The 23,871-nt window shown below is 49.7% G+C and overlaps 4 protein-coding genes across 12 annotated transcripts in view; 2 read left to right on the plus strand and 2 right to left on the minus strand.

The window, feature by feature from the left end:
- The first annotated feature begins 450 nt into the window (after positions 1 to 450).
- JOSD1 (Josephin domain containing 1) lies at positions 451 to 10,236 on the plus strand. Its single transcript, XM_040559523.1, has 4 exons — positions 451 to 1,197; positions 5,430 to 5,558; positions 5,700 to 5,894; positions 7,756 to 10,236. Exons 1-4 carry the CDS (start codon positions 1,013 to 1,015, stop codon positions 7,853 to 7,855), a joined length of 609 nt encoding a protein of 202 aa, XP_040415457.1. The 5' UTR covers positions 451 to 1,012; the 3' UTR covers positions 7,856 to 10,236.
- A 229-nt stretch (positions 10,237 to 10,465) lies between these two features.
- On the minus strand, positions 10,466 to 12,368 carry TOMM22 (translocase of outer mitochondrial membrane 22). The gene is made up of 4 exons (XM_040559518.1): positions 12,189 to 12,368; positions 11,986 to 12,104; positions 11,714 to 11,831; positions 10,466 to 11,229 (listed from the first exon to the last, which is right to left on the minus strand). Exons 1-4 carry the CDS (start codon positions 12,294 to 12,296, stop codon positions 11,155 to 11,157), a joined length of 420 nt encoding a protein of 139 aa, XP_040415452.1. The 5' UTR covers positions 12,297 to 12,368; the 3' UTR covers positions 10,466 to 11,154.
- A 105-nt stretch (positions 12,369 to 12,473) lies between these two features.
- Positions 12,474 to 15,527, minus strand: CBY1 (chibby family member 1, beta catenin antagonist). 4 transcript variants are annotated; one of them, XM_040559533.1, is made up of 5 exons: positions 15,423 to 15,527; positions 14,700 to 14,795; positions 14,064 to 14,169; positions 13,867 to 13,982; positions 12,474 to 12,980 (listed from the first exon to the last, which is right to left on the minus strand). In XM_040559533.1, the coding sequence occupies exons 2-5, from the start codon at positions 14,775 to 14,777 to the stop codon at positions 12,900 to 12,902; spliced, it is 381 nt and encodes a 126-aa protein (XP_040415467.1). In that variant the 5' UTR covers positions 14,778 to 14,795; positions 15,423 to 15,527; the 3' UTR covers positions 12,474 to 12,899. The 4 variants fall into 4 exon arrangements, with proteins under 4 accessions (XP_040415467.1, XP_040415473.1, XP_040415462.1 ...); XM_040559539.1 differs by having other exon boundaries at positions 14,700 to 14,799; positions 15,423 to 15,522; XM_040559528.1 differs by lacking the exon at positions 15,423 to 15,527 and adding an exon at positions 15,265 to 15,283.
- A 112-nt stretch (positions 15,528 to 15,639) lies between these two features.
- Positions 15,640 to 23,871, plus strand: part of DMC1 (DNA meiotic recombinase 1) — a 29,454-nt gene continuing 21,222 nt past the window's right edge. For all 6 annotated transcript variants that reach the window (XM_040559469.1, XM_040559480.1, XM_040559462.1 and 3 more), the window contains exons 1-4: positions 15,640 to 16,674; positions 19,458 to 19,575; positions 20,361 to 20,520; positions 23,071 to 23,197. The gene's annotated coding sequence lies outside the window, so the exon portion shown is untranslated. The remainder of the gene's footprint in view (positions 16,675 to 19,457; positions 19,576 to 20,360; positions 20,521 to 23,070; positions 23,198 to 23,871) is intronic.

The raw sequence follows: 23,871 nt of genomic DNA on the forward strand, positions 1-23,871 counted from the left end.
GCCCCCCCCGGGGGAGCCGGCCAATGGGAGGCGGGGGAGAGGGGGGTGATTAGCATGTAACCATGGAGACGGGGGCGGGGCTGCGAGGGCGGGGCGGAGGGGCAGGCCCCCGCGGAGCGCGGGGCCAATGGGAGAGGCGCTGGCGGCTCGGGGGGTTTGCGGTGTGTACACAGGCGGCGGGGCGCGCGCGACGTGTCGGGGGCTTTGCGCCCAATGGGAGGGCCGGGCGTCTTGACGAGCAGCGCTCGGAGCCAATCGAGCGGGAAAGCTCGGACGAAGGGGTGGGACTAAGCGGCCACCACAGATGGGCAGCGCCCACCTTGGTGGGCGGACGCTCTCTTGGAGTAACCAATAAGAAAGAGGAACTTTTTCACAGACAGTCGCGCCGACCAATGGAATAGCGAAGGCGCGCGCCGGGGGTCTGTGGGGCTGTACAAGCTCCTGAGGCGCGGCGCGCGTGCGCAGTGGGGAGGGGAGGCTGGGGCCGAGCGGCGGCTTCGTCCCCCCCCGTCCCGCTGCCGGCCCTAACGGCTCCAACGGCCCTAACGGCTCCTTCCTGAGGGGCGATGCAGGGCCGCGGCTGAGCCGCCCCTGACGGCCCCCGCCGCCCCCCCGTCCCCCCTCGGCGCCCTCAGGAGCCTCCGCCCGCCCTGCCGCCGTGCTCCCCCTCCGGGGCCTGCTGCGGGCGGCCTGGCAGCGGCGCGGCGGGCGATGGAAGAGAAGGAGCGGTGTGCCCAGCTGCCGCCGCCGCCCCGGGGCTGAGGGGTTCGCCTGTGAGGGGTTACACAGCAACGGGGCTGCTGGGCCTCGGGGGGCGGGAGGGGACGCGCCGCGTCTTAACGGGGTATGGGCGGAGGGGGGCGGGTTCTGTGGGGCGTAAAGGCGGGGGTCGCGGGATAAGGTGAAGCGGAAGGGGCCAGCCGCTGGAATAAGGGGGCAGCGGGCTGCTGCCGGCGCTCCGGAGGAAGAGACTCGAGGCCCCTTCGTTCCTCGCCGCCCGCCCGGCGAGAAGATGAGTTGCGTGCCATGGAAAGGTGACAAGGCCAAGTCGGAATCAGCGGAGCCGCCCCAGCCGCCGCCGCCGCATATTTACCACGAGAAGCAGCGCAGGGAGCTGTGTGCCCTCCATGCCCTCAACAATGTCTTCCAGGACAGCAACGCCTTCACTAGGGAAACCCTGCAGGAGATTTTTCAGAGGTAGGATGCTCCCTGCGCTGCCGTTAGCTTCCCTTTCTCCTCCGCTGCTTGGAGGGATCCTTGGATGTTGTTTTGGGTGAGAAACAGAGCAAAGGTGTTCAGAGTATGCCATTGCTTTCAACTGAATATAGCTTTTTTAACACCCCTCCTTCCTATTTCCCCCCTTCTCTCCATCTAGAAATCCTCTTTCTTTTTTTTTTCTTGTTTCTCAAACTATTCTGGCTGCCAAATTTGGGTCTGAGAGCTTTATTGCAGGTGATGTCGTGCTTTACTGCACCCTCTTCTCCCACATGTACCTTAATGCATCTTCTACCCATCTTCTGTATCTTTGCCCCTGCCTTGTGTCAGTGCGTTACCTTCATGTTAATAACAGATTTGGGGATGGGCTTGAGAGAGCGAAGGTGGCAGGAATGACAAAGGGGTCACCATAAAAACTTCCCCATTTCATACTGCGAAACTTCTGAGTTGTTGGAAATCAGAAGTTTTGCCAATTGAGGGACTTACTCAAGCAGTTAAATGAAGTTCTTCAGGTGCTGTGGATTTTCTTCCGTGCCGTGAGATCCTGTGTGCTCTGTCAAATCGGATTTAATTTCAGAAGCTAGATCCATGTTTTCTGCAGCATTGCTAAGCGTTTCCTGGCAGCTTCAGATAATTAATAAAAGCATTTTTGAGTTTTACTGGGATAAATGTGAATGATGAACGTGCCCTGTACAATAGCACATATTTTGCTCGATGTTTTATTTACGTTGTTCCAACACTTAGTGGAAATCGTCCTGAGCATGCCTTTGAAAACCCTGATGACTTTTCACTGCTGAAAAGCTAAGGAATCAAAGAGGAAATGGAGTCTCCCCTGATGCTCAATCTGCAGCTCTTATAATTGTTATAACAGCATAGGTTATGCTTGGATACCCGTTACCAGCAACCGACAGCACATTGCGCTAGCGACATGGAGGAAATCACGCTCCGTGGCAGCAGTTGTGCGGGTCCTGTTGGACAAAGCAGTCGCGGGGAGCTGCTCGCATGGTGCTGCCATCCCAAAGACAAGCACATTTGTGGAACCGGGGCTTGACTCATCGAGTACGTGCCTTCCTTTCTTTGGTGAAAGAGTTGTGGTGATGGGCAGCCGCAGATACCAGATGGAAATGCTGTTTGTGACGGTGTTGTGAATAATATTCCTATTCACGAAGAGGAGCTGATCCACAGCGGTGTAAAGGCGCTCTTTGTCCAGCAGAAAGACTCTGTGGTTTTGTTCCAGAGCAGCGATTGTCAGGATCTTAATCACAGATGGATTCCTGTTGGCCTGCAGCACACCAAGGCAGTCCGTGTGATAGAGGTGGTGATCTAATTAGTTGGTTTTCATTGGGCTTGGTGAAAGAGAATTAGTGCATTGCCTGAAACTTCTCAGCAAGGGTTGAGATGCTCTTCTGGTGAGACCACTTGCCCTAGAAGGAAGAATTTGTCTCTCATTCCAGCCTGGTTTTGTTCCATTTTAGCAATCAGATCAAGACACACAGTTGACTCAACCCCACAGAACTATGGAATACCCGTGGAAATCCCTGTCAGAAACGGATGAGCTATAAAATAGGCACAGGAATTGCCACTACCTTTGCATCTGCGTTGGGTTACTACTTGTGTCTGGCTCTTCAACTTGCCTTTAAGTAGCGTGGTCTTAGCTGCCTTTATACAGTGCTTCTCCATCTCTCTTGCCTGTGTCTCGTCACAGTCTGTGCGTTAACGAATATGACAAAGGACCAGTGAGTATTTTTAATACGCTACAGAAATGTTGCTGGATACAATTTCTATTTTCTTTTTTAAGCCCCGTGTTGACAAGGTAGTGAAATCACAAATAAGCTTAAGCTTTCTGTAGCGCTGACCACATCCCTTGAAGAATAATTGAACTGCATTGCTTAATCATTAATTTCCCTTTTGTTGCACTCCACTGCCGGAGGCCAGTGTCCTCTGATTATTATCATTATCTCAAGTGTATGTCAGAGCTTGCTACAAGCTCCCCTCTGACTCTGGAGCCCTCCCTCTCTTCTCTTCTCTAGTACAAGAACTCTTTTTGATGTTTCTCTGGCTTTTGTTCCAGGAAGTGAGATTGTTCGTTCCAAACGTTGCATGGAGATACAAACAAAATCGCTTCGCTTCACCTGAGTCTGTTTATTGAGATCTGGTTAGGAAAGACAACTTTGTGTTGGAGTTTGAGCCTGTTCCGTTAAGACAACATGGTGACGAAGGTTTGTGACTTAGAAAGCTTGGAAGGGTTGGTACTTGGAATTCTGTGTGTCAGTCTTCCTCAGATTAGTCTCCAGATAAATAGTTTTATTATTATTAAAGTGGGAGAAGGCAACTTTGTTCTTTCAGCTTCAGAGTCCTTCAGCTGATGACTGTGGACATTATTTAGGTGCAAGTGAGTAGAAGTGTGTTGGGATAATTCTTGATGAAAGCTTGCTCGTGGGTAACGCTTCTTAGTGTGTTACCTCTACTATTTTTTTTCGTCTCACTTCTGGAGCTCTGAAAGTTGCAGGAAGGGACACAGATAAATGCGTTCTTTCAGCCCTCAAGTAAGCTTGTCTCTGGGAAACTGCCACGAGGGGGTGCTTGTGCTAGCCAAGCCCTGTTAATTGGGAGGCTTTCGTGGCTTGCCAGCGCTCATGAGAGCTAATAGGTTGAAGCAGTGTTCCTGAGGAATTAGTTGTAGCTGAGTGATCTTGCTTTGTGGCGATGCTGGCGGGGCTGTGACAGGCTGCAGCAGCATCTCTGTGATTAGAAAATTATAAAGCACAGCAGAGAGTTGGAGACTGGCAACTCCGATTTTCTGCAAATGCCACGGCCTCGCTCAGAAATGCCCAGCGGCAGGTACTGATAGACTTTGGGGTTCCCACACTGTTCCAGGCTCTTCTCCCCGCTGTAGATAACACAGCGGCCTTCCCAGGCTGTTCTGCTGCAGTTGGCTGCGCCACGAGAAGACGCAGCTGATGCAGAAGGTTACCTGTCCGTAGCTTTCCTAGCCTTGGCTGGTCTGAAACGCCCTGCCCTGTACCTGAACGCAGAGGGGCTGAGGTGTTCTTGCGGGAGGAGCGGTGCCTGCGGGACTTGCACCGTGCTGAAGGCCGAGCATCAGGAGCACTGGGGGACGGAGCTGATGTGAAGGAGAGGTGGGAGAAACGTAGGTAGCTGGGTGATGTGAAACATCTGAGCCTTGTGCCAGCAGTAACGGAGTCCTCACCACTCAAAAGAGCAACCCATTGCAACAGAGCTGGGCTCGGGCTTGACTTTCTTCTTTGGCATTGTACGACTTTGCTATTAGGGGCTCCCGGTTTCCCCCTGTGCTTCTTCCTCCAGCAGCTGAAACCCATTTGTCCTCCTCAGAGTAACTCACTACCTCATCCCTTTCCCTCCTTAAAATGTTCCTGGGGGGGGGGGAAAAAAACCATAAAACCGTGAAAGTGACTGGCATTTTTTTTTTGGATGCACGTCTCCATCTTTTATGACTTGCATCCATTATCTGTGTTTGTAGACAGCAAATGCTGTCTTATCTTTTTGCATAATAACATGATGGACTGTGATTCTGGATTTTTAGATACTGCAGTAATGCAAGTGATGTCTTGGCGAGCTTATTAAAGCTTAAATATTTGTTTGCAGCAAGATTAGCTGTTTAGTTACCTACAGCAACAGATATTTATGTGTATTTTAATCTTTTAGCAGAGGCAGTGCTTCAGAAACCTCCCAAACCCAAATGTCTTCACGGCTTTGTGTGCGAATACCCTTCATTTACCAGTGGGGGACAGCAGAACGACCTTTTCTGCAGCCAGCCTACCCTGGCTCTTGCCATCTCATCCAGTCTTCAAGACTGAACGGTGACCGTTAAACTCTTGAAGTCATGATAGCCGTTGTTCTAAATGGCAAACTGGCGTTTGTTCCAGCCCTCAGCTGAGGGAACGGTTATTAAAGCATCGTTCAGAAGTACCAGTTCAAGGAGGGGAAAAGGCTTCACGCTTTGCAGTCTGTCACGTCAAAGCTAGGATCCTTGGAGGTTTGGTATAACAAAGTTGTTGCTGACACATTATTTAGCCCCCTCAGTCCCCTGGCTGGAGGGATAAGGGGGAAACGGACTAGTTCATGGTTAAACAACAAACAAACCCCCTGAAAACAGGCGTAGAGTTGTATGGCAATATTGGAGTACGGGTTCGACAAGCACCTGCTAGAGCAGCCTCTTGTTCTGTTTGCAGGCTGTCTCCCAACACCATGGTGACGCCCCACAAGAAGAGCATGCTGGGGAATGGGAACTATGATGTGAACGTAATCATGGCAGCGCTTCAGACCAAAGGCTATGAGGCAGTTTGGTGGGACAAGCGCAGGTATTAAGAAATTGTGTGATTCCAGAGATGGCTGCTGTCTGTAACGAAAAAAAACACACACACAAAAAAAAAACACAAAACAGATGACATCGGAGTACCAGAGCGTAATCTTGTTGCCGTTTGTTCTCTGCACTCTTTTAGGGATGTTAATGTCATTGCCCTGTCCAACGTGATGGGCTTCATCATGAACCTGCCCTCCAGCCTTTGCTGGGGTCCCTTGAAGCTCCCCCTCAAGCGACAGCACTGGATCTGCGTCCGGGAGGTGGGAGGCACCTACTACAACCTCGACTCCAAACTCAAGGTGCCTGAGTGGATTGGAGGTGAAAGCGAGCTCAGGTGAGTTTGGTTGTGTGGGTGTGCATTTGTGGGTTGCTGTGCTGTTCTCTCTTCCCTGCTGGAGGGGGGAATTTGTCCTTAAACACTTGAGGTGGAAACGTTTGTGGTTGAATTCCAATAGCAAAGATTTGACGGTAATGAGTCTTGGGCCTCCGCTTATGTGGTGGTTTCACACTGATGGGCAGCCGAGCTCCACTGTGCTGCTCTCTCATACGCACCCCTCCTCAAAAGAACAGGGGGAGAGGATATGATGGAAAAAAACCCTTGTAGACTGAGATAAGGGCAAGGGAGATCACTCACCAATTACCATCACGGGCAAAACAGACTCAATATGGGAAGATTTGTGTAATTTATTGCCAACGTACTAACAGGCTAGAGCAGTGAGAACTAAAAGCAAACTCAAAACACCTTCCCCCCATGCAGAGTCTTCTGTCTCTTCCCCCTGAGCAGTTCAGAGGAATGGGGAATGAGGGCTGTGGTCAGTCCTAACACTTCATCCCCGCTGCTCCTTCACGGTCCCTCTCTGCCCCTGCTCCCCGTGGGGTCCCTCCCACGGGATGCCGTCCTACCCGAACTGAGACTGCGGGGGCTGCCCACAGGCAGCAGCTCTTCATGCATTGCTCCCACACGGCTCCATACCACGGGGTCCATCCCCCAGGAGCAAACTGCTCCAGCACGGGTCCCCCACGGGCGGCAGCTCCCCCCAGACCCCCTGCTCCTGCGTGGGCTCCTCTCCACAGGCTGCAGCTCCGGCCCGGGGCCTGCTCCTGCGGGGGCTCTCCATGGGCCGCAGCCTCCTCCAGGCCACATCCACCTGCTCCATCCGGTGTGATCGGATACTGATCTGTTTGTGCATTTCCCCACAAAAATCTTTCCAGCTTAAAAGTGCAGCCTTTTTCTTGACAATAGTAAAACCTGCTTGCTTATTTAATTGTACGTTGCACATCTGGCTTGTCTCCCCTCCTCTCTTCAACCTTACACAAGCCATCGGGTGCAGTTGGCTTTGCCTGTAGGATGCAGCCTGCCCTTCGCTGCTGTTTCACTGCCGTTCCGTCCTGTCCCCAAGTACTGCAGTAGCAGCATTGCTGTCTTGACGGGGCTTGTTCTAAATTAGGGACTGCACATGAGCAATATTTGCAGAGCCTGTCGTGCCATTCAAGTCTTGGCAAACGGCACGTAAGCCTTTTGTGCGCTTCCAGGTTAAAGCAATGCAAATCTGCTCTGCAGGGCTTCCGGTAGATTTAATCGTGTGTGTGCTGCTCTTCAATAAATTCAGCCTTGCTACGTAGTGAATTTTGGAAATGCGGGCTGGAAGATATCAGAGAAAACATTGATTTGACTTTCATAGTTACTGCAGTTAATCCAGGTTTGTCGTTAGAAGAAGCTTATGGGCAGGAAGGGGCTGCAGAACCACGTCAAGTGTCTGGGTGGCACTCTGCTGCTGAGATCTGGGATGAAGACATCCAAATGGTGGATGCTGTTCTTTTTCTCCCCACAAATATTCCAGATTTGTTGGAGTTATTTTTAAACACATTGGGATTCTTGGTCTTGGAGACTTGAAGAAACTGAACTTGTTTTAATTCTACTTCCGCCACCTTGGAAAATCAGAAAATGACATCTCTGTAGACCCGTCTGCTGAAGCTAAGATCACTTCTGTCTGATTCTGCAATAACTTGCTGGGTCGAGGTGTTTTGAATCTAGTGGGGTTTTACTTTTTTCTTTCTGTCAGAAAGTAACTACAGGTGTGTGGGGGATGTTCCTCCCATTTCCTGCCACATTTGCACAGTTAGTTGTGTTTCGTTGTAGAAGATGACAAAGTTCTACGTTCAGTAACGCTTATTTCTGTTTTACCTTGCTGCAGGAAATTTTTGAAACATCAGCTGAGAGGAAAGAACTGTGAACTCCTGCTGGTGGTGCCAGAGGAGGTGGAAGCACACCAGAGCTGGCGAGCTGACGTGTGACCCGGACCCACTCTGTCCTCCCACTACAGCTCTGCCCCTTTACGGAACTCCTGACGTCCTGAAACCTGGATAATGGGTGCCCCGACTCTTCTCTTCTGGAACTTCCTTTGCTAGGCTCTTTCCTTTCTTCCTTGGTGCAATAGGGCAGTGGCTTAGGACACTGGGGGCGGTGGGTGGGGAAGAATCGAGGGTAGAGTGGAGGAAACTGGAAGCGAATCACTTTCATTACAAAGGTGAACGAGCTGTGTGCCCTTCAGCTAACCAGAAGGCGTCGCGCTCTTTAAAAACTGGGCTTTGGGACCAGGGTGCATGGAAGCCTCTGGCCTCCCTTTCCCCAAATCGTCCAAGGCTGCACGTGGTCAGTAACTCCCCGCAGAGCTTACTGGGGAGGAGCAGGGGCCAAGCACGCTGCTGCTCCTCCACACGTCTCCAAAACAAGTAGTTGTGAAGGCGTTCGCAATTCGTAAGGGTCCTTCGGGGCGCTCTCAAACACTAGGAACGGTACGGTGCTCAGCACGACCCTCCGCTTCGTAGGGGTGGCTTGTGCCAAGAACTAGGCGGGGGGGGGAAAAAGTGTCATCTTCCAAGAACTTCTTTGGGTAGCTAGAGGATTCCTTCCCCAGTATCTCCAAGGATTTCTGTCTGGGGCTGAGTGGTTGTTTGGCAACGTGGGGCTGGCGAAGGCGATGTGGCAACAGCAAGCGCAGGCTCGTGGAGGAGTGTCAGGTTTCCGAACTTGATCGAGGTTGTAGTCTGCCTGGCGTTTTGTACTGTCTTGGGTTTTAGTTTCTTCAACATCTGAGGCTATTTTGGTTTTCTGCATGGCCACCCGGTAGTTTAGGGGCTGCTCGGGGAGGGGAATAACACCGAAGGGGTTTTTAGAGGAATTCATTCCCTCTTGCTTTCCTCTTTCCACAAGTCTAGCCCGCGGTCACAGATGTCACGCAGAATGTCCCAGAAGGAGCTTTTCTACCACTGAGTTTAAAGTTACGAAGGAAAAAAAAATCATCCTAAGGCGTGAAGGCTTTATGATAGCCAGGTTTTGCCTTTTTATAGTTACTTGCAGCTGACGTGGGAGGTGCAGAGCGTCCACCAGAACCTTCAGACCTGGGCCTGGTGGCTGAACCAACTTCTCTTTTAGTGCTGGCTGCCAAACATTCCACTAATGGGCAAATCGCTTCTTCCTCCCCTCCCTTCCGCGGGGGAAAACGTGACTGGCCACGGAGACTCCGAGAGGGATCTTGATGGGTTGTTTTCTGTCCGCTGGGCACGCTGTCGTTCGGTCGTTCCGTCCACGGCAGCAGCAGCAGGAGGAAGCACTGGATTTCGAGCAGAGCTCGCAGCGTTTAGCAGTTCCTGGCCGGGCTGCCGTTTGCTTCCCTCCTTTCCACGTGAGCTCTGGGTTAAACCTCTGGGGAGGGAAGGGGCTCCAGCGGCTCCGCTCAGGGGGTAGCAAAGCCTCGGGAGGGCTGCGGGCGTTTCACCTGTTCTCAGTTCCTTGTCTCTTGAGAGCTCTGCCAAGCGCGAGCAGGTGTTCGGAGCCGAACGGGACCGCTGCACCGCGCCTCGCTGCTCCCGGGGGCGGAGGCCGTGTGACGACAGGACCACGGCGGTGTTCGCTGCCCCGCGGGCGTCTCGCAAGCGCCGTCCCGCAGCGTGCTGGGCGCAGCCTCCTGAAGTCGAGGGCGGACGGCTCTTGCGTTTTAAGCACCCAACATTTCTATAAAAAGTCCTGTTTCGTAACACATTCCAGCGACCAATACCAGCCGGCAGAATTTTTAAACACTTCACAAGCAGAATGCGAAGCCTGCAGCCGTTCTGCTCCTGACTTGAAGCCATTTCTTCAAGAGAGGAAGGGGGAAAAAAGAAAAGAAATCTCAACAGCACCGTTTTCTATGCTGATTTAAAATCGCACTTTGGAGAAACCCTGTTTGCATGGAAACTGCAAGCCAACGGATCAGTGCACAATATGCAAAGATGTTTTAAAATACTTTGGGGCTACTTTTCCTCTCCTCGTACGTCAGCACCTCTCCCGTGGGGGCAAAATAGCGTGATCCAGCTGCTCAGGTAAAGGGAAACTGACCGATCACGGCCCTGGGGGGAGCGAGGCTGCTGTGATGGAGGGGGTGGTGGGCATACCGCCCCTGTCCCACAGGGAGGGGGGTAGCCTGTGTTTGTTTTCTTGCTTGTTTGGTTTTGTTAGAGCCTCGTCTTGGGTTTGTTTACAGAGATGTATTTTGTTTAACCAAATATGAAAAAAAAAATGGAAAAAAAAAAGAACATTTCCATATAAATGTCCTATCACTTCTGTATGTTCAACTGAATTGTTCTGTAACAAATTATGTAAAGGAAAAATAAAATCTTTTTTCTTTGGTTATAAAGCAGACTTCAGGGAGAGTTAAGAAACCTTGAGACTTGGTTGGTGGTGCTGAGGCAGAATCTCTAGAATCAGAATTCTAGATTTCTAGAATCTCTCTAAAAACTCCCTTAAATCACCCCAAATTTCTCCAGCCCTCCTCCCCCTCAGCAACGCTGGGCCTGAACAGGAAGGGTCCCCGCTTGCACAGCCCCTCTGCCCTCAAGGAAAGAACTGAGCCTCTCGCAGGGACGTCTATTAAAACCACACTGCTCAGGTTGGATTTATTTAATATTCAATACAAAAAAATATGCAGCTGATATCTGAAGGTCTACTCTATGACGCAGAGGATCAGCACGGACGTGATCTTTGTTAACCTGGGCTGCTGCTCCCTTGGTACTCCACACGCACACACACAAAGTCGCAGTGAAAATATTTGCACACGTGTCTTCCCGGAGGATTTTTTTTTTTTTTTCCCACAGGGTACAGCTACCTGCAACCCCTCTTCCTCTTTTACTTCATCTGCTGGGACAGTCGCTACTCGTTCTATCACCGGTGGCCTGAGGCTTCCGGGTAGCCCCGAAAGGTGGGGGTTTGACCGCTGCCAGTTGCGGCCCGACTTGAACCCCAGGATGGTTTTTCTGGGAGGCGGGGAGTCCTCACGGGAGCCCCCCGCTTTCAAGTCTTTGTAACCGGTAACGGCGCAATGACTGAATGAAAGAAAAGACTCGTGACTTCTACAGGGGGAAAATGCAGGCAGGAGCCACCATCAGGTCCAGACGGGGGAATTCCCCCCCCACGTTATGAACAGGTCAATGTCCCAAAGGTATAACCAAAAATAAAAACAAACAAAAAAATGCCCTGACCCAACAAATCAACAGTTCAATACAGCATAATCTCAAGGTCTTCCCACATGATACGAATCCAACGCAGCTTCTACGAGTTAGATTTTTCCAGACAGCGGAGGCAGGGCCCCTGGCATGCCCCCAGACAGCCCTGTGTTGGGTCCTAGGAGGATCTGTAAGAAAGAATCCATAAAAAGAGAGAAGCCGTAAAGGGGCTGCACCTCGCCGCCCTCCCCCAGCTGGAGCGGGGACACTGAACACCCCCGGGACCTGGCACGTTGCACCAATAACAAAGTTACCAGATGCGTTTTGCAATACCGGTCTCCTCTCTGCAACAACAGAGCAGTTTGGTGCCGGACAACGTCAAACCGGGGCGCTTTGGACGTTGCCCCTCGGCCCGCGTGCGCGCTGCTCCACGCGTGCAGGCCAGGCCACCGCTGCCTCGTGTCCGCGGGGGCGCGCGGACAGCCCCGGACTGTGAATCAGCAGGATTCACGCCGGGAGGACGCTGCGAGAGCGTCTCGTGGGATGCGCGAGACCACAGCACGGGGCAAATCACGCTCAGGTTTCCAGAGCTCTGCCAACGCCTGATAGCCGCGAGGCCGTGCGGGAGCTGGACCGAACGGCAAAGAGAGGGCTGTGGCGTTTCAGCCTCACCTGTCGCTGCTGCAGCTGCTGCTGCTGCTCCATCTGCAGCTTTTCGGTTTCGAACACGACAGGAAGCACTAGAATCATGAAGGAGGTGGTCCCGATCCACAGAGCTGCCCTGGAGAACCTAGGGAGGAGAAAGCGCGTCGGGAAGGCTCCTCTCGGCCGCTGCCTGCCGCCGATCACCTCCAGACGAGCGTCCCCAAACCCCGCCCCCGACGCCCGCCCTGCAGCGCGCCCGGCCCGCGGGCAGCCCCCGGTGCCGGCGCGGCCGCCCTCACCTGTACACCTTCTGCGCTACCGTCAGCGACAGCTCGAAGGTGGCGCCGGCCGCCGAGCGGACGCTCTCGGGGAACATCTCCGTGAGCCCCCACAGCCGCTCCGCCAGGGTCTCGTCCAGCTGCGGGAGACAAACGCGGGGTCAGGGCCCTGCCGGCCGCCAGGGTCACCCCGCCCGGCCCTCCCCCCCGGCCCTCCCCGCTACCTCCTCGTCGTCGTCGTCCTCCTCCAGCTCGTCCTCCAGCTCCTCCGCCTTGCCCGCGCCGCCCTTGGGCAGCAGCTCCTCCGCAGGCAGGGGCGCGGGGGCGGCCATGGCCAGCAGCGCCGGGGACGGAGCGGGGCAGCGAGCCGCAGGAAGCGGAACCGCGGCCGGAGCGGCGCCGGGGGAGGAGCGGGGCGGGAGGGGACGGCGCGGGGACAGCGCCACCCGGCAGCCCGGAGGTGGCACCGCGCCCACCCGCCCGCAAAAAGGTGGCGGACGGCCCGAGTCTGGGTTCCAGGCAACGTTTAATGGGAAGAGGGCTGAGAACAGAGCGGAGCCCTTCGGGGCGAGCGGCCCCTGCGGCCGCAGGCCGGGTGTGAGGCCGCGCGGGACTCGGGTTGGCAGCGGAGGGGGAATCTCCGCTGTCGGGCTCGTCCTAGAGCATAAGGTACCTGCGGTTACATGGCTGTGAAGGAAAGCTGTAAAAGCGCTCCAACAAAAAACGCGCGTGTTCATTAACAGCGCTGTGGTGCAACTTATCAGGTGCTGCAGCATCCCCTACGCAGTACCCACAGGCATCTCGTCCCGTGGAACAAAGTCCCTGTATGTAGTACCGACACAATTCCAAGCCAGTCCTAGGCATCCTGCCCGCAGGGGCGAGGAGGACTCAATAGGCCAGCCTCCTCGCTCCCTCCTCCGCCAGCCAGCTCTCCTTCACTTCCTCCTCCGGCTGTGAGTCTTCAGCTCCTCCAGCTCCTTCTCCATCAGGTGGGACTCGGCCGTGGTCTCGGAGAGCTGCAAGGCAAACAGCGAACAAGAATGAAGCGCTCCCTCCTCGCGCCGCGCCTGCGAGGCGAGCAGCAGGCCTGCAGAAGGCAGTCTGCCGCGCCTCTCACGCAGCGGGACATGAAGGCGTGCGAGAGGTATCAGACAGAGATGGCTCCCCCACCCCAAAGCGCCTCATCTCCCTGCGGCAGCACACAGCGAGCCCCTTGTCCCAGCTTTTCTGACGATGCCTTGCGTTTCACAGCACAATCTTCCCAAAGATGTTACCAAGATTTACAGCCATGAGCCAGCACCCGCGTGAGAGTGTGTGTGTTCCCACTCCAGTGGGACGGAAGCTGAGATGTCACGCTCACACAGCCTAGCGCACGGGGAGAGCAGCTCTCCAGATTTTGAGTGTGAAAGCTGTGATTGTTGTGCAAGGCCGAGTTTCAGTGAATTTAGGGCTTGGGAATTCCTTCACCCAGAGGCTTGCATATGGAACAGATGGGAGACCACAAGGAAGATCCTGGAGCTTTAATTTGTGACCAGAAAGAGTGACTGTAATTTGACTTCACATTTAGTGTAGAGCCTGGAGCGGCAAGAGCGATGACATACTCCATGCTAAGAGGGCAAGAGGAAACATGGCACCTGTAGGGGCTCCTGGCCAACCCAGTCACGCTAAACCCAAGCCCTGCTGCTGGAGGAACCTCTCCTCTTCTTGCAGGGGGAGCAGATAAAATCAGACTGTACTACTGCCATGCTCACTTTGGCATCAAAGCTCTCTTGCATAGTGGGGGAAAGCAGAAGGAGTGGGGCGCACCCCCTGCAGTAAGAGCCGCTTCCTTCGGTGCTCCCAAAACCCCTCACATGGGCACCTTCGCTGCTGCAGGCAGGTGGAAGTTCACTAAAGACTCACCATGTCCAGCAAAATATCCACTTTCAAGCGAAGCAGGTTGTTCTCCTCCTCCAGCTGCTGGTTTCGTTTGCGCAAGCGCTGCATTTCCCTGCGATCTCCCGTGAAGCTCCCTGACTCTGGAGGAAATAGAGACCACGATAAGGACTATCAGCCATCCATGACCATCGCAGACCCAAACACGCCGAGCTGCACTCTACCTGCCACCCACTGGCCATTTTCAAACTTCAGGCTCTGGCCAGCAAGGTTCATGGTGGGGCTGCCATACTCCAGGCCCAGCTCGATCTCACGGGTGGATCTATCCAGCTGCAAGGAGAAGAGCACACAGAGTTTTACAGAAACACAAAGCCGCCACCATCCTACTCTCCCATTTCCTAGTGACCACCATCCCAATTTGAGTTGCCAGTCTGGCCCTGGAGCCAGAAATCTTACTCATACTCATGCACTGCTGCAGCAGAAGACCGTGTCCTCTCGTTACTATGCCTGCACTTTCTCCCACCCAAATATATAGTCCACATTGAGCAAACAAACTTTATCCCCAAACTGAAGATACCATCTGAGGATTGAGAGGGAGATGTTCGCTCTTTATGGTCTGTTGCATTCACAGTCCTGTGGGCAGCGAGCACACTCATCTCCCTGGGTTTTAAACCATCAGGGGAAGCCGTTCGGGGCAGTGGCTGTGGTGATGATGAGCTGAGCCACCCCACTCGTACCTTCGCACCCTGTGACCCCAAACCAGCGGGGGAGGAAGGTGGCGCGGGGGGGCTCCACCACACGAACCGCCCAGCCCTCCTCACCAAGAGCCCAAGCAGACAAGCCAGAACCCGGCGGCTTACCAAGTGCAAATTGGAGAGCGAGGCGGCTTTCCGCGGCGGCGTTTTCTTGGGGCTGAAGGTGTTACCGAAGAGAGGCATGGCGCTCTGCCCTCCTGGCTGCCTTCCCAAGAAGAAGAGGCAGGGGTGAGGGGGCCGGGGCCCGCCGACGGCCGCTCCCCGCCTGAGGCGGCTCCGTGACAGGACCGCGCCCCTCCCCCACCCCCCCCCTCAGCACGCGGCCGCCTTCGCGCCTCCGCGACCACGTGACCGAACCGAGCGCGGCGGTTGGCGGGGGGGGGGGGGGGGGAGCGGCGCGAGGCCGCCCCTTGACGTCAGCCCCCTAACGGCTGAAAACCGCCGCGAGGCCGTTCCCACCCTCGCCCTCGCCCCCTTCCCCAGCGCGGTCGGCGCACGCGCACTCGCCACCTCCCCCCTCCCCACACGGCCGGGAACTAGGGGGGCGCGGGCCGTACCACCCGAAGGGACGGGGGGAGCCACCCGCCCGGTTCGCGCTGAGGAGAAGCCGGCGGGGCAGAAAACAGCTGAGATCCAACCCTCCTCTCGTCCTGCTTTCCCCTCCCGGCACCTCAGTAGCTAAACAAGCAGGCTCAGCGAAACACCACGCCCCTCGCCCCCCCCCGCCCTCGCGTTGGTTGGGTCTGCCCCGCCGTGCGGGGGCGGCAGGAGCGGGCTGTTCCATCGGGATTCGAGGGGGGAGAAGGGGGGGAAAAGGGGGGGAATCACCTCAGCGGGCAGCGACCCCCGGCCGCTCCGCGCAGTAGGCTGCTCCGCCGCGTGGCCCGGCAGCGGTTTGCGGCCGTCGCGTCGCCATGGCGACGGCCCTGGGGCCTGAGGGGGGGGGATCCCTCCTTATATGGGCAAATGGGAGAGGGAGGAAGGGAAAAACAGTAAAAAAAAAAAGGAGAAAATGAGAACGTAGCCAGGCGGTTAGATAGGTTTGTGGAGGTTAAGTGGGGGTTTTGTGGGGTTGTGGGTCTGCTGAGCGCTTAACAGCCATAGATGTGTCTGTGCAGGGTGGTAAGGAGGGTGGAAAGAAGTGAGGTGAGAAACTGGGAAGAAAAATGGGGGGAACACAAAGTTAGTTATGGAATGGAAAACCTGCACCTAACGTGTGTGCTTGTGGGTCAGAGACCACACAGGAGTGAGGAACTCGGCTCTTAATGCTTGCTTTCTTATCGTCCCCCTTCTCCAATTGTTCTCAAAGGCACTAAAATGTTGAATTTCCAAATAAATACTCAGAGCAGAAGAGCTCCAGATGGGAAAAGAAATGCCATGAGATGCTCAAAGACAAAGGCACCTATATTTCCATTATAAACGCTCAAGGAGTTTGTTACTGGAGGGGGCAAGCAGGCTTTAAACGTGCCCTGCCAGCTCTGTAGGGGTGGTAATGTTCCCCTTCCTAGAGGAATGCTGTATCCTGTATAATAAGTTATAATTGTATTGTAATTGTAAATAAATGTATTCTGTGTGATAAAAAAATGTATAATAGAGTTGTGCGTGTGAGTTCTTGCACTAAGCAGGATAAGCGTTGTAGTAATACATCATGACTATTATAAAATTAAACAGTCTCGTTTAGCCAGGGTCTCGCAGTGATTCTCTGACAAAGGCAGAGACTCAGAAAAAGGCAGGCAGCCTATCCCTACCACCTTGGCGTGTGACATGAATGTGTACTTCTGTACGCCTCACGGCTGTGCACGCAGATGCTAGTTTGTATGGGGTGCCTTTTACAGTCGGTAGGGCTTGTGAATGAGAGTTTAGAAAGCTCCAGAAGTTTGAGAGCAAGAGAAAGAGGTTCAGTGTCTGATTTCCAGAATGATTTACTTCAGGAATCTTTCTTCCTTTGCCTGTTTTTACTAAATTTCAGTTCTTGCCAGACTTCATTTCCTCAAAAAATGCTGTGGAATTTCCTCGCTGCACCAACCTCTCAGGCTATTCTGGCAATGGCTTTTGGTGTTTTTATCTCCACTTATATCAGGTAGGTATTGGGATGAACTGACTGCCGCTATTTTTAGCATTGCCTCTCAATATATTGTATTGTTCTCCTGCCAAGGGATAGCTTGACATGTGACTTTAGACGTGTTAAAAGCATTATGGTGTAGCGCTGTGTTCTGTGCCTGTCACTTTGTGGGGAAGTGAACACCTAGTGCAGTCTTATCTCCCAGTACAATAACTAGAGAGATCGCTTAGGATCTGGAAAAGTCCATTGTATAGACAGTGAAGAACCTGCATGCTGCAGACGTCATGTAAGGAAACTGCATATCTTTTTATGAGGACATCGTTGGGAAATCTGGTGGAAGGCTGAGAAAGTGATGGGATGAAAGATGAGGCTGTAGCACATGACAATGTAGAAGTTGTGGAATAGGTTCAAGCTGTTCTTGGCGGCTTAATTTAGAACATCGTCAGCTTTTTCAGGTTGCAATCAATACAGAATTGATGCAATCAATACAGCTTAGATGATCTGAGAGACTCTTTTAACTCCATAGTGTTTCTCTTGCCTTTTTTTTCATATATGCTGCAGTATTTTTGTTCTGTTATATCAACAATTAGAGAGAAACTCCACTGACTGGTGAACTCAGACGCTCTAGGCTTATTCTGATGTCAAAGAGAACATTCATTTTAATTATTGCTGCTTGAAGCTTGCTACATTCACTGGTGGGCTAAATGAGACTGAGTTTAAAACCTATACATTTTTTTTTTTGCATAATGAAATTAATTTCATCCCCAATTGATTTCTTCAGCGGTGAGGTAATTTGTCACCTCAGTGTTCTGCAGTTAATTAAGTCCTTTCTTCTAGCATCATAGATATCAGAATATGTATCTCACCTATATTTTATTGATGAAGCAAACAACTCTTTTTCTGTTTCTCTTTTCATTATAGTCAGCTCAAGAGATAAGAGGACAGCTGTCTCACCTCACTGCAAACTACACTTTCCTCCTCTTTGACTGTCACAGTTTTCACCACCAGGAGGCCCTCACTAAAATGTGTACAGCTAGGCAGAGAAAACAGTCAGAAAGTAAAATGAGATGCAGAAATCCATCATCACAGGAGCAGTCTGGAACTAATACTTATCCTATAGAGACTTTCACAGTGATGTGTAGGCATCTATTAATTGATTCTTACAGGGATCCTAATATACAATCATCCGTTGTACTGTGACTTTTGAAGACATGGAGGTGTAATGGGTGTTACCCTTAAATTAAATCACCAAGTGATAACCAGGAAAGTTCATGCCTTTGTCTTCTGGATAATAAAGTTTTATAAAGCAAAATAATCAAATGAGGGAAAAGCACTGTTTTGATTTCTAGTCACTCATCTCTGCCCTCTCTCTCTCACCCAAGGAATATACCTTCACCTAACTCACACCTGCCTTCTCTTTGAGGTGATTACTTATTCCTGGGTTCTTCATTTTCTTCTTCTTCTCACAGAGGGCTTTTACTGTCTCCTGAAGGTTCTAAATATATGCATTAGCAAACTGTCTGATTGTTCTCTCTTGCTAACATCACCTTCCTTAAAAAAAAAAAAAATGGAGAGGGAGAAATGTTTTAATCCTTCTTTTGCTAAATATTACAGTTCTATTTAATTATAGGCTATGAATCAATTGAAACTTTGGTTGCTACTTAATCCAAAATAAAAAGTGTGTATGCTTTCAGGTCATGCAGATAGTACAATTGAAGGTTTCTCTGAACTAGTGAACTCTGATGCTGGTAACAGCATATTGATACTTGAGCTGGCTATTCAAGGCTTTATTATTCCTCTGGCAGAAACATGGAGTTTGTCATTCAAAAGAACAGTCTGACAGTGATCTCTTAAATAAAAAATTACATGGATTTGTCATTTTTCTTTCCTTAAACCCTAGGTTTTCCCTTCATTGCTGAGTTGAGCCTTGTATATCTGCTTCAGTTCTGGTTTCCCAAGATCATGTTTCAGTACTGATGAATTCAAGACACAGCTTTTCAGTGTAATTTCAGAATGGATGGTAGGTGAGAGTGGCTTTGTTCCTGTCAGGAAAGGCAGCTTAAGCAAGCTGTAAGCTGGAAATTGAGTTATCCCTTGTCTTTCAGTCTCCATCTTTGCCCTCCTTCCTTGAATTCGCACATACACCTTTATGTTTATTTATGTAGGCCTTTCTTATATGTACTAACATGTACAACATGTATCTTCTGCCCTAGAAACAGAAAAAGTGGATATAAGGTCATGATGTATAGAAATTTCCCAGGCCTCTGAAGAGGCTTTCAAGTGATTGCTCAACCATTCTTGCCAAACTGTTCTACCTGGCTACTCCTTGCTTTCTTCCCTGTCTTTCTTCTCATTCTCATTGTGTCTTGCTTTCACAGTCATCCGTTTGTGTGAATCATTTAAATTTTCCTCTCCAGGAAATCATGAGACATTAAGCCTCCAGTCTATGGAATCCTGATACTGGATTCAGGGAAGAAGCCGTACCAGGGAAAGGATCTTGGTCTGTTTCTTACGCTCTGTGGTAACCCTCCACAACTGGCAGTGGCTGGAGACAAGATGTTAGGCCTTTGGGTTGATCTACTCTCGTTTACAAAGGAGAGTGAGCAGGGCCTGCGTTCTAAATCCCCTTCTAAGCTTATTTTTATCTCATGTCTTAGATGGATATCAGCTGTGCTTTGTCTAAGTGATACTGCATCATGGGATAATGTGAAGCTTAGTATGTGTAGCATACTGTATAGAAAAGTACCAAGTATTTTCTCCTCTCTGTGTTCTTTCACTATTCCTTCTTTCTCTCCACCTAGGCACACTGGCAATGCCAAGAGGTACACTGACTGGGACTGTTCCCATTTGGGAACAGAGAAAATCAAGACGAACAATCTGCTGTCACCAAAGACAGAGGAAAGTAGTAAGAACACTGAGGTAACCAGTTCTCACTAGTCCCTAGAAGTTTAGTGTCCAAACTGGGTGGTCATTTTTCTCCCCAGGATCCCTTGGCCTGCAGGTCTTACTCTGATTCTTTTTGTTAAAAAGGTATGTCTGTGGACTGGCTTTTAGCAAAAGCAAAATTAGAAATAAGGAAGGGTTTACGTTATGTGGTGTCTACAGTACCATGAGAATGGACTGTGTGGCCCAAAAAGTCCTTTCCATACCTGGTGTCTGCTGTAAGCTTGTATGTAGTTGAAGGAGCTTTTCAGGTTTTGGGGGAATGCATATGACTGCTCACAGAAAGCCTGAACTAGCGTGGGGTAAAAGCTATTTAGAGACATCCGAAATATTTAGAATCTATTTCTAAGATACCTGTGAAGGCCAGTTACTATAGTATGTTCAGCACTAAATGGGAGATCTGCTTTACTTTTTTTTTTTTTAATTTCGCATCATTCTCTGGGGTAGCAAGGGATGCAGATGTGAGACCTACTAGGACTACATGAGGTATTCTTGACAGCTCAACAGCTGTCATAAATAGCTGGATGGTACTGCTGTGTTTTCTAGTGGGAAAGCAGGATCTTTGTTGATTAACAGGGGGAAGAACCCTGAAAATACAAATTGTGAACATAGCATCCAAAATGAAAATGATGGTTGCGTTGCATGTCCAAGCAAAATAGACATTGTGGAGGGTGCTCTCTGCATAAACTCGTTTCTGAGTCTTGGATTCAAAACTGATGAACTGTTTCTCATTCTCCTTCCTTTCCCCACATTCCTTCAAGATGACGAGCAGTCCAAAGAAGACTAATAAGCACTCCCTGCAAGAATGTAATGTAATGTTTGCAAAGACATGCAACCACCAAGTGGATGCGTCACAGAAGCTAAGGCTTTCTTTGAAAGAATCCATTGCTGACTTCTGCGTCTTGTTCCTATTACTGACAGGTTTGTTTCTTTTTGTTTTTGATCAATTTGTCTGTCAGATGATGTGAAAAAGGAATTTTTTTGTAACCATTAAGAAGCGATTCCCTAAAGTCCTCAGGAGTTTTCTTCTTTTCTAAGTTTGGTCTTACTAATTTGAATCACATGTCCCACAGCACCTTTTGTTCTTCGCTGGTTGTCTAGGGATTCTCATCACAGATCAGCCTTCCACAGGCAGCGCTCATTGTCTCTGTTGTGCTCTGCAGCCAAAATACAGTAGATATTTCCTTCTGAAAAGAAGTAAGCAAAGAATGTGACATGGGAAAAACAATTCTCAGTTTTGAGTTACGCACCAAGTGCTTCGATATTTTGAAGAATCTCATATTTAACATTGTGAGGGAGGGGTTGTTGTACTTAGGTACTTGTTCCTAGCTCACGTGTCTATGTAATTTGATTCATTTTGGAAATAAAAGCAGGTGAAAATGAGTCCCTGAAGGTTTAAATCTTGTCAGTCCAAGAGAAAGCTAAATTGTCACAGGTCAGCAGGCAGGCTGTTTCCACAATACATTCATTCATCCACTGGTGAAGTAATGTGCTACTTCAGTTCCAAGATCAAAGAATTGGTGGCGATAACTTGTTGTTGGGAGTCATGTCAGTATGCCAAGCCTTGTGCAGGACACTGGAAAGCTTGTAATTGAATTTGAGACAGGTGAGCCAGTGTTCAACAGGTTGCAAATAAGGATGATCAAGTTGGTAAAAAAAAAAAAAAAAAGATTGTGGTTTCTGAAACAAATATCCTAATTTGATATTTAGTCACCTACTAGGTGACTATTAGGTAGCTATGTTTTCAAAAATATTCCATAATAACCATTTATTTTGCAGCTAATGCAGGTGTCTGGCAATTAAGTTTTGGCTGTTTAATTAGGAGCTTCTGATTTAATTGTTTTGAAATCTTGGGACCTGAATTACTTGTATGATGGAATAATGCAAGAACATTCCCACTGTGCTTGGACACAGAATAGCAAATTTCTAACAGAAATTCATTGTTATTATCAGTCATGTTTTTGTTAGTGTTTTAGAAGAAATGAAAGATGGTTATTTGTCGCACAAAGAAGGGAAAAGTTGTAAGCATAGAGAGCAAATAAAGTAAGGCACAAGGAGAAAAGTAAGAGAAGGCTATTTGGGCAAAGTAGCATGGAAAAAAGTGTGAGCAGTGGAAGGAATGGCAGTGGTAAATGTAGACAGAGGCTGCATTGAATAGGAGGCTGGGAATGCTGAACCTGATACAGAAGCCAATGAGAGCATTCAAAGTTGGTACTGACAGCCATTTATTTCTCTAGAGATGCTTTGGAAATACGTTGAACTATATTGTTCTTAAATTGGATTTAAGAATGTGTATATTTATAAACTTTTTTACTTTTCCTGTATTGCACACTGAAGAAGTGGAAAAGAAATGGGTGATCAGTCTTAAGGTCTGCTCATTTTGTTAAATCCAACCCCTTAGAAAAAAAGCTAGCAAGAGATCAAGTTATTCTCCTGAAAGTCCAAAATAAAGTATGTCAGGCATTTTCTTTAATATTCAGTGCTATCGCAGAGGATGCTTACCCTCAGCACAGCACACAGACTTCACTCAGCTTGCATCTTGCTGATTTCTACATATTTTTGTAATGAACGTTTGTGTTGTCCTGCCTGCCAGCAAGTGGAAGCAACAACTTCTGTTTCTCTTGACCAAGCACATAGTTTAGTGTATTTTTTGTTCTTGTAACATGCACTGTTACAGCAATTATCCCAGGCTCTAGGTCACTTTTATTCTTTGGAAACCCTTTGTGTATATTTAACTATCATCAGAGTGAACTCCACGCTGCCAACATGTCAATTTGTCTCGCCACAGCCAGGGTCCTGCCATTACAGAGTGTTAGGAGAAGACCTCTCACCCACACTGCTTTGTCATTGTGGAGGAGCAAGGGGGAAACGCATTTCACTGAGTAACTGCACAGGGAATGGATATTTGGAAGGGATTAATTTGCTTATTAAACTGACTCAAAGAAATACAGTAACGATGTGATGCTAGTGCCACTTTTCTTCCGAGACCTGCAAATTGAAATGGAGAAGATGAGCGTGTTGTGCTTTATTAATTTTGTTAAAGGAATTTATGGACTCAATAAATCTCGAGGGAGGCTATCTCCAAATTTGCTTCTGTTAGAGACAGCTGACTTCAGCAATGTTGGGCATTTATGGTATAATTTAATCAGTTATTTTTTACTAGATGGATGCATTATCCTGGTGTCACAGCTATTTTCCAAGCCTATAATTGCCTTCTACCACCCTGAAATTTCTCTAGCAGTTTCAGCAGGAGAGGATGTTTTTATTCCTCTTCACATGACTGCAATGTGGTGTTGCCAGCACTAGTGGATGCTGTATTTCACCCTAGAAACAGTTATGTCTCACTTGTGGATGAGCTAGGCTCTTTAAAGAGAATATATGAAAATTAAGGCATTATTCCTACCAATGTGGTAAATGACTCAAACTTTTCTTCTGCCCTTCTTTTTTTTTTTTTTTTTTTTTTTCTTGAAGGAACTATGACGTGGACAAGCTTCTAGCAAATACCAACCTCATCATATCTTGGAAGCGAAGTCCTCTAAGTCCAAACAAGGAAAGTATGAAACAGTGACTTTTCCAGGCATAGAACTGGGATGAAAAGGTAAAACATATTTTATTTTACTAAGACTCTGCAGTCTTGTTGCTCTGACTGTCTTTGCTCTGTTGTAACATGTCCTCCCCATATGAGAAGCAGGAGGGTGCGTGTACATGTGCATATATATGTATGTGTTTGTCAATCCTAGGTAGCTGGAACCCATCGGAGCTGCTTGCATGTATATCCTCTTGTGTGTGTCTAATTAGTGCAAATACTTTCTTAGGCATTGGGTCCACTGGCACATGCTAAATGAGGGCAATCCAGACTCGGTATTTATTTCAGACCTCCAGACCCAAGATGCAGAGCTGGAAAAGGATCAGAAAGAAAGTGTTTGGAAGCAGTCTCAACATATGCTGAAAACTAGAAGGCTAAAAATAGCACGTCATCCTAGAGAGGTGTTAAAGTGTTTGGAGAAGGATGGAAGATGTTGTGGTTGGTTGAGTGAATTTTTCTTGCTCCTGCTGCCATAGCTCATCTTCTTTGTTGGCATCCACATATGCCATGCAAATACAGAAAGATCCTTAAGGGCAGTTGCTCGCATACAGGGAGTACAGAAGTGGGATTGCTTTGCAATTTTTAGTGTTGCTTTTTTGTCAGTTTATCTCCACAGATTCTGTCCCTAAACCAGTAAGGTCCCTTCCCTGTTCCCTGTTAGAACCTTCCATCATCCTGAGAAGAAT

This window comes from Cygnus olor, chromosome 1 (genome assembly GCF_009769625.2).
Source record: "Cygnus olor isolate bCygOlo1 chromosome 1, bCygOlo1.pri.v2, whole genome shotgun sequence".
Classification (NCBI taxonomy): Eukaryota; Metazoa; Chordata; class Aves; order Anseriformes; family Anatidae; genus Cygnus; species Cygnus olor.

Bases quoted from the DNA above. Each gene is read 5' to 3' on its own strand.
- JOSD1 (XM_040559523.1), top strand. From the start codon at position 1,013: ATGAGTTGCGTGCCATGGAAAGGTGACAAGGCCAAGTCGGAATCAGCG. The intron at 1,198-5,429 runs GTAGGATGCTCC...TTCTGTTTGCAG, and splicing joins CTGCAGGAGATTTTTCAGAG to GCTGTCTCCCAACACCATGG. The intron at 5,895-7,755 runs GTGAGTTTGGTT...ACCTTGCTGCAG, and splicing joins GGAGGTGAAAGCGAGCTCAG to GAAATTTTTGAAACATCAGC.
- TOMM22 (XM_040559518.1), bottom strand. From the start codon at position 12,296: ATGGCCGCCCCCGCGCCCCTGCCTGCGGAGGAGCTGCTGCCCAAGGGC. The intron at 12,105-12,188 runs GTAGCGGGGAGG...TGTCTCCCGCAG, and splicing joins AGGACGACGACGACGAGGAG to CTGGACGAGACCCTGGCGGA. The intron at 11,832-11,985 runs GTGAGGGCGGCC...TCTCCTCCCTAG, and splicing joins GTAGCGCAGAAGGTGTACAG to GTTCTCCAGGGCAGCTCTGT.
- CBY1 (XM_040559533.1), bottom strand. From the start codon at position 14,777: ATGCCTCTCTTCGGTAACACCTTCAGCCCCAAGAAAACGCCGCCGCGG. The intron at 13,983-14,063 runs GTAGAGTGCAGC...TATTTCCTCCAG, and splicing joins AAATGGCCAGTGGGTGGCAG to AGTCAGGGAGCTTCACGGGA. The intron at 12,981-13,866 runs GTGAGTCTTTAG...TTTGCCTTGCAG, and splicing joins TGGATATTTTGCTGGACATG to CTCTCCGAGACCACGGCCGA.